General features: G+C 41.2%; 1 protein-coding gene across 4 annotated transcripts in view; it reads right to left on the bottom strand.

The window, feature by feature from the left end:
- LOC118398960 (KH domain-containing, RNA-binding, signal transduction-associated protein 3) overlaps positions 1-18,142 on the bottom strand; it is a 174,391-nt gene that overhangs the window by 21,014 nt on the left and 135,235 nt on the right. For all 4 annotated transcript variants that reach the window (XM_052472155.1, XM_052472156.1, XM_052472157.1 and 1 more), the window contains exon 7: positions 883-965. In XM_052472155.1, the coding sequence (XP_052328115.1) occupies positions 883-965 (83 nt within the window). The remainder of the gene's footprint in view (positions 1-882; positions 966-18,142) is intronic.

The following is an 18,142-nucleotide window of genomic DNA, read 5'->3' as shown; positions in this document are numbered from 1 at the left end:
TCCTTATACTTATCCATGCCATACACAATCAAGAAAACGGTAGCCTTTCAACATTAGGAAATGCAATATTTTCTGCAGATAAGCCTAGCGCTATCAGTCTAGCACCTCAATGAGTCAAACATCTCACACTTGACTCGAGTAATGTCCTCCTCCTCGCCCACAACAAGTATGCATATTGCCCATTTCACCCCGCATCATGTGAAGTGCGCAGTAGCTGGTTTTCATGAAGCAAATATGTTGTTTTGTCACAAAATGATATTGACATATTTGGTTTGATGAAAGGGGACCAACCCCCTGACAATAATTTAAGAGAACAAACTGTAAATATAAAATGTTATTGAGTGCAATTTACATTTCTGTTGTTTAGGAACTAATCTCTTCAAATATAATTTCAGATCTGGTGTGTATTTCACAAATGTTCACACAGATTCCAAGCCCGTGGCCAACGAGCAGGATCCGACCCGATTTGTGAAGACCTCTAGTTCACATGCTGTTACTTGGAGAACTACCATGCTAATATGCTGATGTATAGGGATGCGAATGGAGAACTAGCATGCTAATCTGATGTGTAGGTTCACAAGCTGCTAATGGAGAACGAGCATGCTAACAGGTTAATCTGATGTAAAGCATTGATGCAATATACTGCCAACAACCTCTGACAAACAATGTCTTTTTTATTAAGACAAATCCTTATAGGGTCCACTTGATTTGCCCACCCACGTATCCTTTAACCCCCTATTTAACTAATAAAGAATAAGGGTGTACACCAATAATATGTACTATATCTATAGTTTTGTCTTGCTAAAACACGGGTTAGGATGACAAGGAGACCCGGAGAATACATTTAGGTACAGCCCTGAGAAACAGGAAACGGACTCTTACTTCTGTCCTTGATTGCTGTAACTAGTGTCGTAGGAGTCATAACCCTGGTCATCGTAAGCTGTCCCGTATCCATCATCATATTCCTGGAGATAGAAAGAGAGGATAAAATGCATAAAGAACATTTATTAACATCACCACAATTTCATTATTCTGCGCTCTGCTACCACCTATGAAAGGATTTGAGGATGAATCAGAAGAGGAAGATGAAATCCCTTGTCTGCCATGGGACTGGTCAGTCAGTCCAGGTCACTTCATTTGGTCATAACATAGTGTGCTTCTACCTATAGTTAGAACTGTACTACCTACTTTAGAACTGTACTACATACTTTAGAACTGTACTATTCATCAACCATGCTGTAAACCTCTGTTAATTCCTGGAAGTATGTCTAAAGCAATTCTTCAGATCCCTAAATGTGAATTGTTCCCCAACCGATCATTACCAACAGCTGGATGCAGCTGTAATCAATTAAAGATCAGCACAGATGTACATATGTAGGATCTTAATGTAACCACTCTTTTGTTGGTGAGAATTTTGTGGAAATGCACATTTGCAGCATATTCAAGGTTTAAAAAGGCTTCTAAAGTTTGTCATTTCCACTTTAAAATGTCAGACTTGATTTGCCCTGATGAAAAATGGATCAACCACTACACAAAATAATGAATTATAATCCACATGATAATTCACATTTCCCGTTGCTGCATGATTCTTTTCCTGCCGTAGCAAACTGTCTCAAATTAAGATCCTACAACAGTATTATTCTGTCATTTCGATGTATTTAATGCGTAAATGTTTATTTTATGCATTTGTTAACTGTCATTGATCTGAAGACACCACCCCACACATAGATTTTTCTACCGTTTCAAACTACTCTGACATCGGAAATATTTACTGATCTCAAATCAGATACATTATTTCTCAATTGTGAACATAGGAGAAGGATAGTGGATGTACCACTTTTCCATGTAGCTCTATCCTTGTGTATATGTGTGTATGTGTGTACGTGTGTATGTGTGTATGTGTATGAGTCCATTTCATCACCATCTGCTTGTGCTCCAGCAATACCACCTCTCCTCCCCCTACTCATCCCCTTCAACACCCCCCAGCCCCCTAGCCCCCTGCCTAGAGGAACATCAAAGGGGCGCACAGCCGCACCCATCCTAATTTGGGATAAATGGGACTTATGTTCCACAAAGATGTGGACCCCTCATGACACATCCCTCACTCCCCCCAACCCCCCCAACCCTCCACCACTAATTCCATCTGGGTGATTTGCATGCATGAACTGTGAGAATTATAGCGACAGAGAATGTGTGCGAGAGAGAGACAACATACTCATCACCATCTCCATTCTCCATTTTATTATGAAGGCCGCTAATGCGTGATTAGAAACATGCTTCTGCCAAATGACACTATTTGAATCCACTCTTTTATCTTTAATCCCGAGGAAGCTAACTTACTAACTAATTGTGTACGATGATGGAAAATAAAGTTAATCAAAGTTGGGCTGGTGCTGTGGCTGTGTGAATCTGTATCCATCCCAAATGACACCCTATTCCTTCCTAAGCAGTGCACTATATGGGGTATAGGGTGCCAATTGGGAGGTACGCTCTGTTACAAATAGAGTTCCCTGGCCTCTGGCTTCCTAATCACCACAGTATCAACATCATTATTACCATGTTAGATAACTGGTGTGTCATGGTGGTTTGTTGGTGGATGGTGTATTATTGACTGTCATTATACAATGTTTGAATGTGGCATTAAAAGGCTATTTATCCTATAAATAGGATAAATAGCGATATAATATATAATTCAAATTTGAAATTTCATTCCAAAATGCTTTATATACATTTTTAGAAATATTGGTATTTAGCTTTAATTCTTTAAATAAATTATTGGTGTGTTTGTTCTCTATTTAATCATGGCATTGGGGTTGTACAATGGCAGACATGTACTGCACAGTGCCTTCGGAAAATATTCAGACCACTTCTCTTTTTCCACATTTTGTTACGTTACAGCCTTATTCTAAAATGGATTAAATTCCTTTTTTTCCTCATCAGGTTTTTACATAAGTATTCATGAGACTCGAAATTGATCTCAGGTGCATCCTGTTTCCATTGATCATCCTTGATATGTTTCTACAACTTCATTGGAGTCCACCTGTGGTAAATTCAATTGATGGCACATGATTTAGAAAGGCACACCTGTCTATATAAGGTTGACAGTGCATGTCACAGCAAAAAACAAGCCATGAGGACAAAGGAATTGTCCGTAGAGCTCAAAGACATCAGAACCTACAGTGAAGCATGGTGGTGGCAGCATCGTGCTGTGGGGATGTTTTTTTATTGGCAGGGACTGGGAGACTAGTCAGGAACAAGTAAAAGATTAACAAAGCATAGTAAAGAGAGATCCTTGATGAAAGCCTGCTCCAGAGCACTCAGGACCTCAGACTGGGGACAAAGATTCAATAGGACAAAGATTCAATGACCCTAAGCACACAGACAACGTAGGAGTGGCTTTGGAACATGTCTCTGAATGTCCTAGAGTGGCCCAGCCAGAGCCCGGACTTGAACCCAATCGAACATCTCTGGAGAGACTTGAAAATAGCTTTGCAGCAACATTCCGACAGAGCGTTAGAGGATCTGCAGAGAACAATGGAAGAAACGCTGTGCCAAGCTTGTAGCATCATACCCTAGAAGACTCAATGCTGTAATTGCTGCCAAAAGTTAAGATAGCCGCCTTTTTTTCAATTTTCTCCTAAATGACATACCCAAATCTAACTGCCTGTAGCTCAGGCCCCAATGCAAGGATATGTATATTCTTCAAACCATTTGAAAGGAAACACTTTGAAGTTTGTGGAAATGTGAACTGAATGTAAGAGAATATAACACAATAGATCTGGTAGAAGAAAATACCCCAAAAAAACAAAAAGATTCTACCACCATCTTTGAAATGCAAGAGAATTACACAATTGTACACAAGATGGAAGCAGTGTATGTGCAAAGTTTCAGACGGATAACTTGAAGTATGAGCGAGCTACAGGACATTTAGTGTGAAGTCACCCAGGTACATTTGGGCAAATCGTGAAAGTGTCACACTCTGACCATAGTTTGCGTTGTTTGTTTCTATGTTTTGTTTGGTCAGGGTGTGATATGAGTGGGCATTCTATGTTGTATGTCTAGTTTGTCTGTTTCTATGTGTTTGGCCTGATATGGTTCTCAATCACAGGCAGGTGTTAGTCGTTGTCTCTGATTGGTAACCATATTTAGATAGCCTGTTTTGTATTGTGGGGTGTGGGTGATTGTTCCTGTTTCCAGTGTTCCTGTGTTGGTATTCACGTTATGGGACTGTTTCGTCTTCGTTCTTTTTTGTCGGTTCATTGTTTTTGTGCGTTGTTTAAGTATCCCATTAAAAAATGGATAATCATCACGCTGCATTTTGGTCCTCCTCTCTTTCTAACGAAGACAATCGTTACAGAATAGCGATATCAGGACCCCTGGACATGGGAGCGAGATCTGGACTATGTCACTACTTGGGAGGAGATAAACAGGTGGTCGGTCGACCCAGGGAGAGTGCCGGAGCCCGCCTGGGATTTTCTGGAGCAGTGTGAGGAGGGATACCGGCGTATGGAGTTGGCACGATGATCATGGAAGCCCGAGAGGCAGCCCCAAAAATGTATTGGGGGGGCACACGGGGAGTGTGGCTAAGGCAGGTAGGAGACCTGCGCCAACTCCCCGCGCTTACCGTGGAGAGAGAGGGCATCGTACTGGTCAGGCACCGTGTTATGCCCATGTTCTGAATTATGTCACGGTACATTTCAAAAGTGCTAAACAAATAGTTATACTGACTGTGTCCATCCTAACTCACTCATTAATATTTTAATCGGAATTACGGATTGCCTCTTATCCGCTTGTCATCCCCTTATGCCATAGTTTGTACATCTTAAATGTCATTAGAATCCACATTTATTTAAGCAAGTCAGCCTTAACAGCGATGTTTTTTTTAAAGGCAGTAAATGTTGCTGAATGAACTGTTTCGCTGCCAGACAAGGCTCCACTGATAGCCAGATGTAGCAGTGGTAAGATTGTGGGACTGCTGTTGGGACAGCTTTAGGTAGGCTATTTGTGGGCACCGTTTGTCACCGTTATAGAGCAATTAATGTATATTTTTAGTGTTGTGTAGTGTCGTGCGTTATGTGCAGTTTAATATATGTCTCATCAGGCTCAGATAGCTTCAGGATGGAATGTTCATGCTGATCAAAGCGCTAATCAAATCCAGTGATTTATTCTCGGGATGGAACAATTGTAAAATACCAGGAAAATATTAAAGCCCCAGTACAGAGATGAGGTAGTCATTCAAAAATGATGTTAAATACTATTATTGCAAAAATATAATGTTAAACACTATTACTGAGTCCATGCATCTTACGTGACTTGTTAAGCAAAATGTTTGTCATGACGAAAGGGTTGAATACTTATTGACTGAATACTTTTTAGCTTTTCTTTTTTATTAATTTGTAAAAATGTCGAAAATCATAATTCCACTTCAACATTACAGCTACTGTGTGTAGGCCAGATACAAAAAAATCTGAATTGAATCCATTTTAAAAACAGTCTGTAACACAATAAAATGTGGAAATGTGATCAAAGTAAAGTGGTGTGAATACTTTCTGACAGCATCCATCAGTCTATTAATATTAAATTATAGAACATCTCAGCAAAATGGTAAAAAGTAAAACCATGTAGCTGTGGCTGATCAAGTATGCATACAGTAGCTAGCCTCACTTATCAAATAAATTACTCTCAGTTGAGTATGACAAGCGAGAAGGAGATGATCCTAGATCGGAGAGAGAACACAGTTTTTGTTCAAGCGGAAGAGAGTCAGCCCAGAAATAAAAATAATTTTCTAGTCCATAAATAATGAAACAGTGGAAAATCTTCACAGCAACTTGATTCACTAATCCAGTTCAAGAATCTATACAATTATTATTTGTATCTGAAATACATGCCTGCACGATGAGCGCATGATACATGATACAATGACACAGAAAAGTTATTGTCCATATCTTCTTTTGATTAGTCAGTTGCAACATCATTGAGAAAACAAATACTGTGCAACATGCTTAATGAATAGCATTTACAGTATATTCACATAATGAATAACATTATGGAATCATCTCTTTCTCTGTCAGACACAGTAATAAGGTCATTGTTCTACTCCGTTGCGTAGATCCATTTTTAAATATGTCCTCTCGGCATTCCATTACTAATCTTAATATGTCCTGACCCCATGTAGCTGATCATAACATGGTTTTGGTTATAATGTAATCTGATTACGACTGAAACTAAATGGATCTATAGAGCAGACAAACCCAAGCACTTGTTTTTTTCCATAACATGTAGCATGTCAGAGAAATATGCAACAACAACAAAAAGTTAACTCTGTAACTTAGTAAGGTGCTGGGGGTCAAGCAGACAGGTCTGGAGGTCATTCATGACAAGAGAGAACCTCACAAAAGGCTCACAAGGTATTGATGCACCCCAGACATCCTCTTTACCAGGAGTTTGAGCTCTACCTCTAAGTATAGCGTTACAGGGCACCGGGGCACAAAAGGAGTAGAACAAGACAATCCTTTGTCCCAGTGGAATGAAACCCAACCACCAGTAGGATAAGTAGGCTGGTACCATCAACACTGTAGTTGACTGCGTGTACGGATGTGTATAGTGTACAGATTAATCCTTGATCTCTCAGGAACTGCACCTTTTCTACCTGCATTTATTGTCAGTACATGTCTATGCCTGATTATGCGTTTTCATACACTAAGTGTACAAAACAATAAGAACACCTGCTCTTTCCATGACATAGACTGACCAGGTGAATCCAAATTAAAGCTATGATCCCTTGATTTCAATCAGTGCAGATGAAAGGAGGAGAACGGTTAAAGAAGGATTTTTACACTCACAAGACTCCATGTTACACAATAAATGTTTGTTTTGTTCGATAAAGCCCCTTTTTACGTACAAAAACCTCAGTTTTGTTGGTGCGTTTTGTTCAGTAATCCATTGGCACAAAGCACGGTCACAGCAGGCAGACGAAAAATCCATAAAGTACCATAAAAGTTTGTAGAAACATGTCAAACGATGTTTAGAATCAATCCTCAGGTTGTTTTTTGTCTGAATAATCAATAACATTTCAACCGGACCATATCTCCATCAATAGAAAAGGAAAAACAAGAAAGGCGCACTCCTGGTCACGCGCAGCAAACATCTCTGGAGATTTCCACTGTCCACTCATTGAAAGTGGTGTTTCTCCCTCATTTTTCAGAGTAAAAGCCTGAAACAATGCCTAAAGACTGGCCACATGTCGTGGAAGCCATAGGGATCGTGAACTGGGTCATAAGTCTTTGTATGGTGGATAGGATTTCAATGGAAAAACAGCCATTTCAAAATAAGAGCATTTCCTGGATGGATTTTCCTCAGGTTTTCACCTGCCATATCAGTTCTGTTATACTCACAGACATTATTTTAACCGTTTTGGAACTTTAGAGTGTTTTCTATCCAATACTACCATGCTAATGCATATCCTAGCTTCTGGGCCTGAGTAACAGGCAGTTTACATAGGGCACCATATTCATCCAAACTACTCCATACTGCGCCCGTTCCCAGAAAGGTTTTAAGTCTTGAGACAATTGAGACCTGGACTGTGTGTGTGCTTCTCAGAGGGTATATGGGCAAGACAAACGATTTGAGTGCCTTTGAATGGGGTTTGGTAGTACAGTTGCCAGGCGCACCAGTTTGTGTCAAGAACTGCAACACTGCTGTGTTTTTCATGATCGCTTTCGACACCAAATGTACTGAATACACTGAGTGTACAAAACGTTAAGAACACCTTCCTAATATTGGGTCCATGCCCCAACTATTTGAGGCTGTTCTGAGGGCAAAAAGGTCGGGTTGACTCAATATTAGGAAGGTGTTCTTAATGTTTTTGCACACTCAGTGTATTCAGTACATTTGGAAAGTATTCAGAACAATTGACTTTTTGCACATTTTATTATGTTACAGCCTTATTCTAAAATGGATTAAATCGTTTTCCTCCCTCTCATAAATCTAGACACAATTCCCCATAATGATGAAACAAAACCAGTTTTTTATAAATTTTTGCAAATGTATAAAAATAAAAATAAATTATATATCATATTTACATGATTCAGAACCTTTACTCAGTAATTTGTTGAAGCTCCTTCGACAGCGATTACAGACTCAAGTCTTCTTGGGTATGACGCTACAAGCTTGGTACACCTGTATTTGGGGAGTTTCTGCCAGTCTTCTCTGCAGATCACCTCAAGCTCTGTCAGGTTGGATGGGGAGGTATTTTTAGGTCTCTCTAGAGATGTTTGGCTAAGTTCAAGTCCAGGCTCTGGCTGGACCACTCAAGGACATTCAGAGACTTGTCCCAAAGCCACTCCTGCGTTGTTTTCGCTGTCCTGTTGAAAGATAAACATTTGCCCCAGTCATGAGGTTCTGAGCGTTCTGGAGCAGGTTTTCATCAAGGATCTCTCTGTACTTTGCTCCATTCATCTTTCCCTCGATCCTGACTAGTCTCCCAGTCTCTGCCGCTGAAAAACACCACCATGCTCCACCGTAGGGATGGTGCCTGGTTTCCTCCAGACGTGACACTTGGAATTTAGGTCAAAGAGCTCAATCTTGGTTTCATCAGACTAGAGAATCTTATTTCTCATGGTCTGAGAGTCCTTTAGGTGCCTTTTATTGAGGAGTGGCTTCCGTCTGGCCATTTTATCATAAAGGCCTGATTTGTGGAGTGCTACAGAGACGGTTGTCCTTCTGAAAGGTTCTCCCATCCCCACAGAGGAACTCTGGAGCTCTCTCAGAATGACCATCGGGTTCCTGGTCACCTCCCTGACCAAGGCCGTTCTCCCCTGATTGCTCAGTTTGGCCGGGCAGCCAGCTCTAGGAAGAGTCTAGGTGGTTCCAAACTTCTTCCATTTAAGAATGACGGAGGCCACTGTGTTCTTAGGGACCTTCAATGCTGCAAAGAAATGTTGGTACCCTTCCCCAAATCTGTGCCTCGACGCAATCCTGTCTTGGAACTCTACAGACAATTCCTTGGATCTCATGGCTTGGTTTTTGCTCTGACATGCACTGTCAACTGTGGGACCTTATATAGACTGGTGTCTGCATTTCCAAATCACATCCAATCAATTGATTTTACCAAAGGTGGACTTCAATGAATTTGTAAAAAAACATCTCAAGGAAGATCAATGGAAACAGGATGCACCTGAGCTCAATTCCGAGTCTCATTGGAAAGATATTTATGTTTATTATTTATAATACATGCAACCATTAAAAAAAAGTTTTTGCTTTGTCTGTATATATTTTTAAAATCCGTTTTAGAATAAGGCTGTAACTTAACAAAATGTGGATAAAAGGAAGGGGTCTGAATACTTTCCGAATGCACTGAATATACTGTACTGCAACCAAGATTTCCCCACAGGGATGATAAAGGCATTATCTTATCTTTAACATAACCATGGATGACAGACATGTTAGTAATACAAGCCCTTAGCGGGAAGGCTACATGTATGGTTGACAATCTATTTGAAGGCTACTGTCCCTTACCATGTAATGGCTCTTTAATTCCTCTCTCTCAGACCCAACTTTATCAGGGTGCTGTCCTTCCTCATCTCAGTGTTGTTACTCCGTGGTGTTCAGCGCCACTTTAAATCCACATTAGAGCCTAACAATGTCATGTTATTGTCGTTTAAATTACAAGCTCCAGTGAGTTTAGGGGAGAACTGAACCCAGAACATGACTGTTTTACTAAGCATGCTCGCAGGTTAGCAACAACTTTTATTATGTTAGCTGGACTTTTCTTTAGAGAGATGGGCCTTTGGCAAATTTGAACGGCTTTTCAGTCAGAAACTTGATTGCGATTGGTAATGGTAGTCACATACCTTTGTTTCACCTCTTGCAAAGCACTGATAGCACAGCTCAGTAACTAGCAGTCTGAATGAAATGTGCTTGAGGGATAAATGAGGGCATACACACAAACAGCACTAATACAAGATGGCTACATTTCCAAGTTCAAACAGGATTAACATGTCAGAAAGGGATGGATGGAGCAGAGACAGAGGCGAGCATACAGAAGAGAAAGGAAGCAGAAGAGAAGACAGAGATAGAGACAGCCGGCAGAGAAAGGGAGCAGAAGAGAAGACAGAGATAGAAACAGCCGACAGAGAAAGCAAATCGAGAGAGCGAGAGGGCGAGAGCAGAGAAACAGCTCCTAAGTGAGTCTTTCATTTGTATGCCAGAGGAGGGCTGAGATGCATGTTGTTAAGAGATAAGGTTTGCCCTCATAGGCCAAAGAGACGAACAGAGGCTCTGGAACTGCATGTTCCAACAACAGTATCACAGACGCTTTACTGTGCTCTACAATACACCCGCTGGATTAGACGAACAGATAGGGAAGGATGCTGCTGAAATACAGAGGGGAGGTTTGGAGTCTCACACCGCCATAGTATCTCCATGAGAGTTAGACATTACACACCGATTATGTTCATCGTCATTTCAAGTGGGATTTATGCCACTTTGAACCTACAATGAGTGTACAAAATATTAGGAACACTTTTCTAATATTGAGCTGCACCCCCCTTTCCCCCCTTTTGCCCTCAGAACAGCCTTAATTCGTCAGGGCAAGGCGTCAAAAGTGTTCCACAGGGATGCTGGCCCATGTTGACTCCAATGCTTCCCACAGTTGTGTCAAGTTGTCTGAATGTCCTTTGGGTGGTGGACCCACAATGGAAACTGTTGAGTGTGAAAAACCCAGCAGTTTTGCAGTTCTTGTCAAACTCAAACCGTTTTGCGCATAGCACCGACTACCATACCCCGTTCAAAGGCACTTAAATATTTTGTTTTGCCCATTCACCCTTTGAATGACACACATACAAAACCCATGTCTCAATTTGGGCTCGCGAATGGCGCAGCAGTCTAAGGCACTGCATCTCAGTGCTAAAGGTGTCACTACAGACACCCTTGGTTTGAATCCAGGCTGTATCACAACCGACTGTGATTGGGATTCCTATAGGGCGGCGCACAATTGTCCCAGCGTCGTCCGGGATTGGCTGGTGTAGGCCGTCATTGTAAATAAGAATGTTCTTAACTGACTTGCCTTGTTAAATAAAGGTTAAATAAAAAATGTAAATAAATGAAAAATAAAATAATTCTCTCAAGGCTTAAAAATCCTTCTGTCTCCACCCCTTCATCTATACTGATTGAAGTTAAGTTAAGATCAATAAGGGATCTGTACCGGCTGTTGGAAGGAGAGGACCAAGGTGCAGCATGGTCCTCTCCTTCCAACAGCCATTACAGAATCACCCACCAAGAAAGGACCAAGCAGCATGGTAACCAGGAGCAGAGGGTTCTGGACTCCTGGACTTGGGAGGAGATATTGGACGGCAAGGGACCCTGGGCACAGGCTGAGGAATATCGCCACCCCAAGGCAGAGCTGGAGGCAGCGAAAGATGAGCGGCGGCTCCAGGTTCTCCCGCCTGTCTGGAGCAGCCGGAGCCACCCGTCTGTCAGGAACTGCCAGAGCCGCCCGTCTGTCAGGAACTGCCAGAGCCGCCCGTCTGTCAGGAGCTGCCAGAGCCGCCCTACTGTCAGGAGCTGCCAGAGCCGCCCGTCAGTCAGGAGCTGCCAGAGTCAACCTTCACTCCGGGCGCTGCCGGAGTCTCCCTCCTGTCCGGCGTTGCTGGAGTCTCCCGTCTATTCGGGGCCCGCTGCAAGGGTCCCCAGTCCGAGGTCGGCAGCGAGGGTCGCCGCTCTGAAGGCGCCACTTAAGTGGGCCAAGACAATGGCTCAAGAGCCGCCACCACGGCTCGCGGCTGGAGTCCGCACCTTTGGGTGGGGGGTACTGTCACGTCCTGACCTTAGTTCCTTTTTTATGTCTCTATTTTAGTTTGGTCGGGGCATGAGTTGGCATGGGCATTCTATGTTTTGTGTTATATGTGTTGTATCTCTATGTGTTTGGCCTGGTATGGTTCCCAATCAGTGGCAGCTGGCAATCGTTGTCTCTGATTGAGAACCATACTTAGGTAGCCTGTTTTCCTATTTTGAGTGGTGAGTGATTGTTTTCTGTTGTGTGTCTGCACCAGCCAGAACTGTTTCGGTCGTTCGCTTTGTTATTTTTGTTATTTCTGTGTTCATTAAATAAATATGGACACATACCACGCTGCACCTTGGTCCTCTCCTTCCAACAGCCGTTACAGGATCATAGCTTTCACCTGGATTCACCTGGTCAGTCTACATCAATGGAAAGATGTTTTGTACACTCATTGTATATTTAAAAACAAATAAATGTTATGGTTAAGCTATACAGTGCAGATGTAGGATCTTAAGTTGATCACCCTGTTGCAGGAAATGTTAAACTTGTAGTGTATATGAGGTTTAAAAATACTAATTTCCCATTTCCAAATATCAGACTCGATTTTCCCTTACAAAAAATGTTTAACCCCCAACAAAAATGTAAATGAATTATAATCAACATAATAATTTAAATTTTCCTGCTGTCGCGAACTGGCTCAAATGAATACCCTACCCTACCTGCATGAACAACTTTTTCTCATGATCATTATGTCACAGCCATCTGTTTTATAACAGAAATGTCTACTTTTGAAACCTGTTTTTGGTGTGCTTTGTAAGGAAAGCGTGCATGCTCTGCCCACGACATTATGTTATGAAAATCACCGTCACCAATCCAGAGAATAAAGCCAATATAATGCAAAGTGATAAACCTTTTCATGGAGCAATATAATGTTTGTATTGTATGTAAGCTGTACTTATACACATTATACTGTATTCAGGAGCATTATACTGTTGTCAGCTACAATATCACACTTGTCTTCTCTTTACAGTGTCAGCATGAAGGGTGTAGTCTAGCTTCAAACACATGCACACACCCTGACTCCTAACATACAGCATAGAGGAGAATAGTCTGGGGGAATTATCATAAACAAGACTAACCCACTTGTATTGCGCAACACACACACACACACACACACACACACACACACACACACACACACACACACACACACACACACACACACACACACACACACACACACACACACACACACACACACACACACACACACACACACACACACTGCTCTGCCCCTCACCACCCAAAAGGATCATGCTGTTTGTTTATCTTATTCTACCAGATGTGGTTTTTAGCCATTCTGTTGGTTGTACAGCGCCTTCAGAAAGTAGTCACTTTTTCCATATTTTGTTGTGTTACAAAGTGGGATTAAAATATATTTCATTGTCATTTTTTTGTCTAATGATCTACACAAAGTGGAAGAATTATTATATTTTTTTTTTTTAAGAATGGAAAATAAAACACTAATATAACTTGATTAGATAAGTAATCAACCCCCTGAGTCAATATACGTATACCTGTGAGTCTTTCTGGGTAAGTCTCTAAGAACTTTGCACACCTTGATTGTACAATATTTGCCCATTATTCCTTTAAAAATTCTTCAAGCTTCGTCAAGTTGGTTGATGATCATTGCGAGACAGTCATTTCAAGTCTTGCCATAGATTTTCAAGCCGATTTAAGTTAACACTGTGACTAGGCCACAGGAACATTCAATGTTGTTTTGGTAAGCAACTCCAGTGTATATTTGGCCTTGTGTTTTAGGTTATTGTCCTGCTGAAAGGTGAATTTGTCTTCCAGTGTCTGTTGGAAAGCAGACTGAACCAAGTTTTCCTTTAGGATTTGTATTAAAAAAAAAACTCCTTAGTCTTTGCCGACCGACAAGCATACCCATAACATTACGCAGGCCCCACCATGCTCGAAAATAGGAAGAGTTGGACTCAGTGATGTGTTGGATTGGCCCCAAATATAACACTTTGCATTCAGGACAAAAAGTTAATTAATCTGTCAACTTTGGCAGTATTACTTTAGTGCCTTATTGCAAACAGGATGCATGTTTCACTCTGTAATTTATGGGGATTCCCTCATGGGGAAATCCCTGAGCAGTTTCCTTCCTCTCCGGTAACTGAGTTAGGAAGGACGCCTGCATCTTTGTAGTGACTGGGTGTATTGTGGAACAGGTTGAGAGCTTCAAGTTCCTCAGTGTCCACATCACTAAAGAACTGTCATGGTCCACACACATGAACACAGTTGTATATAGGGCACGACAACACCTCTTCCCCCTCAGGAGGCTGAACAGATTCAGCATTGGTCCTCAGATCCTCAAAAAGTTCTACATCTGCACCATTCAGAGCATCTTGACTGGTTACATCAACGCTTGGTATGGCAACTGTTTGGCATCTGACCACAAGGCACTACAGAGAGTCGTGCATATGGCCGATTATCAGGCTGCTACACAATACAATTCGGAAATGTGGAAAAAGTCAAGGGGTGTGAATACTTTCTGAAGGCACTGTAAGTGTTTGTCTGCTTAACATGACACCATACTTAAGTCCCAAAAAGCCCCTATCACATATATAGTGCACAATTTTAACAAGGAATGGAATGCAGACACTCTCCGCTCTGATAGAACTGATGTGTTTGAGTCCGAGGCATGTGAAGCGACCAAGGCCTGCACCACACTGAATGGACAGGAAGTAAGGATGGTATGAAATAGGCCCTCTACACTTTTCTATTTTTACCAATGACCTGCACTGGTATTAAACAAAGCATGTGTGTCCATGTATGCTGAGGATTCAACCATATATGCATCAGCAACCACAGCTAATGAAGTCACTGAAACCCTTAACAAAGAGTTGCAGTCTGTTTTGGAATGGGTGGCCAGTAATAAACTGGTCCTGAACATCTCTAAAACTAAGAGCATTGCATTTGATACAAATCATTCCTTAAGTGCTAGACCTCAGCTGAATCTGGTAATGAATGGTGTGGCTGTTGAACAAGTTGAGGAGACTAAATGACTTGCCGTTACCTTACATTTTAAACTATCATGGTCAAAACATATAGATTCAATGGTTGTAAAGATGGGAAGAGGTCTAGCCGTAATAAAGAGATGTTCTGATTTTTTGACACCACACTCCAAAAAGCATGTTCTGAAGGCTCTAGTTTTGTCTCATCTGGATTATTGTTCAGTCGTGTGGTCCAGTGCTGCAAGGAAAGACCTAGTTAAGCTGCAGCTGGCTCAGAACAGAGCGGCACGTTTTGCTCTTCATTGTAATCAGAGGGCTGATATAAATACTATGCATGCCAGTCTTGTAGCGATTGTCGTTGGGAGAAGGAGAAGAGGACCAAAGTGCAGCGTGGTACATATTCATAATGACTTTTAATAAAGATGAATACTGGAACAAAAACAACAAACCGATAATCTAACAGTTCTGCAAGGTGCAACAAAAACACTAAACAGAAAATAATCACCCACAACTCAAAATGGGAAAACAGGCTACCTAAGTATAGCTCTCAATCAGAGACAACGATAGACAGCTGCCTCTGATTGAGAACTATACCAGGCCAAACACATAGAAAAAGAAAACCTAGACCTACAACATAGAATACCCACCCACATCAAACCCTGACCAAACTAAAAATAGAAACCCACAAAGCAATCTACAGTCAGGGCGTGACAAGTCTCTCTTGGCTAAGAGTTGAGGAGAGACTGACTGCATCACTTCTTTTTGTAAGAAACATCATTGCGTTGAAAATCCCTAATTGTTTGCATAGTCAACTTACACACAGCTCTGACACACACACTTATCCCACCAGACATGCCACTATGGATCTTTTCATAGTCCCCAAATCCAGAACAAATTCAAGAAAACGTACAGTATTATATAGAGCCCTTATTGCATGGAACTTCCTTCCATCTTATATTGCTCAAATAAACAGCAAACCTCAAATAACAGATAAAGAAACACCTCGTGGCACAATGCCTCTCCCCTATTTGACAGTTTGTTTGCATACATTGATACAGTTGAAGATGGACGTTTACATACACTTAGGTTGGAGTCAAACTATATAGTTAACAAACTATAGTTTTGGCAAGTTTGTTAGGACATCTACTTTGTGCATGACACAAGTCATTTTTCCAAAAATGGTTTACAGACAGATTATTTTACTGTATTACAATTCCAGTGGGTCAGAAGTTTACATACACTAAGTTGACTGTGCCTTAAAACAGCTTGGAAAATTCCGGAAAAGGATGTCATGGCTTTAGAAGCTTCTGATAGGCTAATTGACCTCATTTGAGTCAATTGGAGGTGTACCTGTGGATGTATTTCAAGGCCTACCTTCAAACTCAGTGGCTCTTTGTGTCACGCCCTGACCTTAGAGCTTTTATGTCTCTATTTTGGTTTGGTCAGGGTGTGATTTGGGTGGGCATTCTATGTTATTTTTTCTATGTTTTTGTATTTCTTTGTTTTGGCCGGGTATGGTTCTCAATCAGGGACAGCTGTCTATCATTGTCTCTGATTGGGAACCATACTTAGGTAGCTTTTCCCCACATGGTTTTTGTGGGTAGTTCATTTCTGTGTAGTGTTTGCACCTTACAGGAATGTTTCGGTTATTCTCTTTGTTATTTTTGTGATAGTGAGCAAAGGACCCTGTGAAGATGCTGGAGGAAACAGGTACAAAAGTATCTAAATCCACAGTAAAACCAGTCCTATATCGACATAACCTGAAACGCCGCTCAGCAAAGAAGAACCCACTGCTCCAAAACCGCTGTAAAAAATCCATCTCAACCGTGAAGCATGGGGGTGGCAGCATCAATTTGTGGGGGTGCTTTGCTGCAGGAGGGACTGGTGCACTTCACAAAATAGATGGCATCATGAGGTCGGACAATTATGTGGATATACTGAAGCAACCTCTCAAGACATCAATCACGAAGCTAAAGCTTGGTCGCAAATTAGTCTTCCAAATGGACAATGACCCCATGCATACTTCCAAAGTTGTGGCAAAATGGCTTTAAGTCAAGGTATTGGAGTGGCCATCACAAAGCCCTGACCTCAATCCCATAGAAAATTTGTGGGCAGAACTGAAAAAGTGTGTGCGAGCAAGGAGGCCTACAAACCTGACTCACACCAGCTCTGTCAGGAGGAATGGGCCAAAATTCACCCAATTTATTGTGGGGAGCTTGTGGAAGGCTACCCAAAATGTTTGACCCAAGTTAAACAATTTAAAGGCAATGCTACCAAATCCTAATTGAGTGTTTGTAAACTTCTGACCCACTGGGAATGTGATGAAAGAAATAAAAGCTGAAATAAATCATTCTCTCTACTATTATTCTGACATTTCAAATTCTTAAAATAAAGTGATGATCCTCAATGACCTAAGACAGGGAATTTTTGACAAGGATTAAATGTCAGGGATTGTGAAAAACTGAGTTTAAATGTATTTGGCTAAGGTGTATGTAAACTTCCGACTTCAACTGTATTTAGACTACGTGTGCCTTTTTAAAAATGTATGTAGTTCTGTCCTTGAGCTGTTCTTGTCTAATGATGTTCTGTATTATGTCATTTTTCATGTTTTGTGTGGACCCCAGGAAGAGTAGCTGCTGCTTTTGCTACAGCTAATGGTGATTGTAAAATTCTTTATCCACACCTTTCTCATTATCAGCCCAAATTGAAATGACAAGTATTTCTGATTCCTAGTGAATGTTAAGAAATGGGTAACAGGCAGAATAACCACAATCCTATTACTGGCCAATGGGCTGAAAGGCAGGTCAGTAACAGGTTCCTTATGGCCTTGTGAGTGTGTGTTTGTGCTTGCACGAGTGTGTTTGTGTGCCCTATGAAATATCTGGAATGAGATTTGGATGCAATTACTGTATTGTGTAATCAGACTGCTAGGCAAATAATCTCATTCATAATTTAGTTTTATACAAATTAGATTCGCCAATAATCTGATATCGCTACTTACTGTTATTATCGAATCACTGATAATAGAGTAAAGCCACTGAATTCTGAAAATAATTGAATTACCAAAACAAAAACATCCTAACTCCAGAATGCTCAATACAGTAGGTCAGGGTTCCCCAATAGGTGGCCCACGGACCAAATTCGGTCCACGGGTGAATTTATTTGCCCACCCGGTAGCCCAAATTGATCCAAATCAAGCATGCATTGGTAAGAAAACCGATTAAAATGTTACAAATCGCCAGTTCACTAAAGTTTTTTACAAATTTGATCTGTTTCTGCCTTATTCTGAAAATACCCTGTATTCTGTTCTGATTGAATCGATTCATCCTCTCCTTCAGCC

This window comes from Oncorhynchus keta, chromosome 20 (genome assembly GCF_023373465.1).
Source record: "Oncorhynchus keta strain PuntledgeMale-10-30-2019 chromosome 20, Oket_V2, whole genome shotgun sequence".
NCBI classification, from domain to species: Eukaryota; Metazoa; Chordata; class Actinopteri; order Salmoniformes; family Salmonidae; genus Oncorhynchus; species Oncorhynchus keta.
This window is presented reverse-complemented; position numbering and strand designations above follow the sequence as displayed.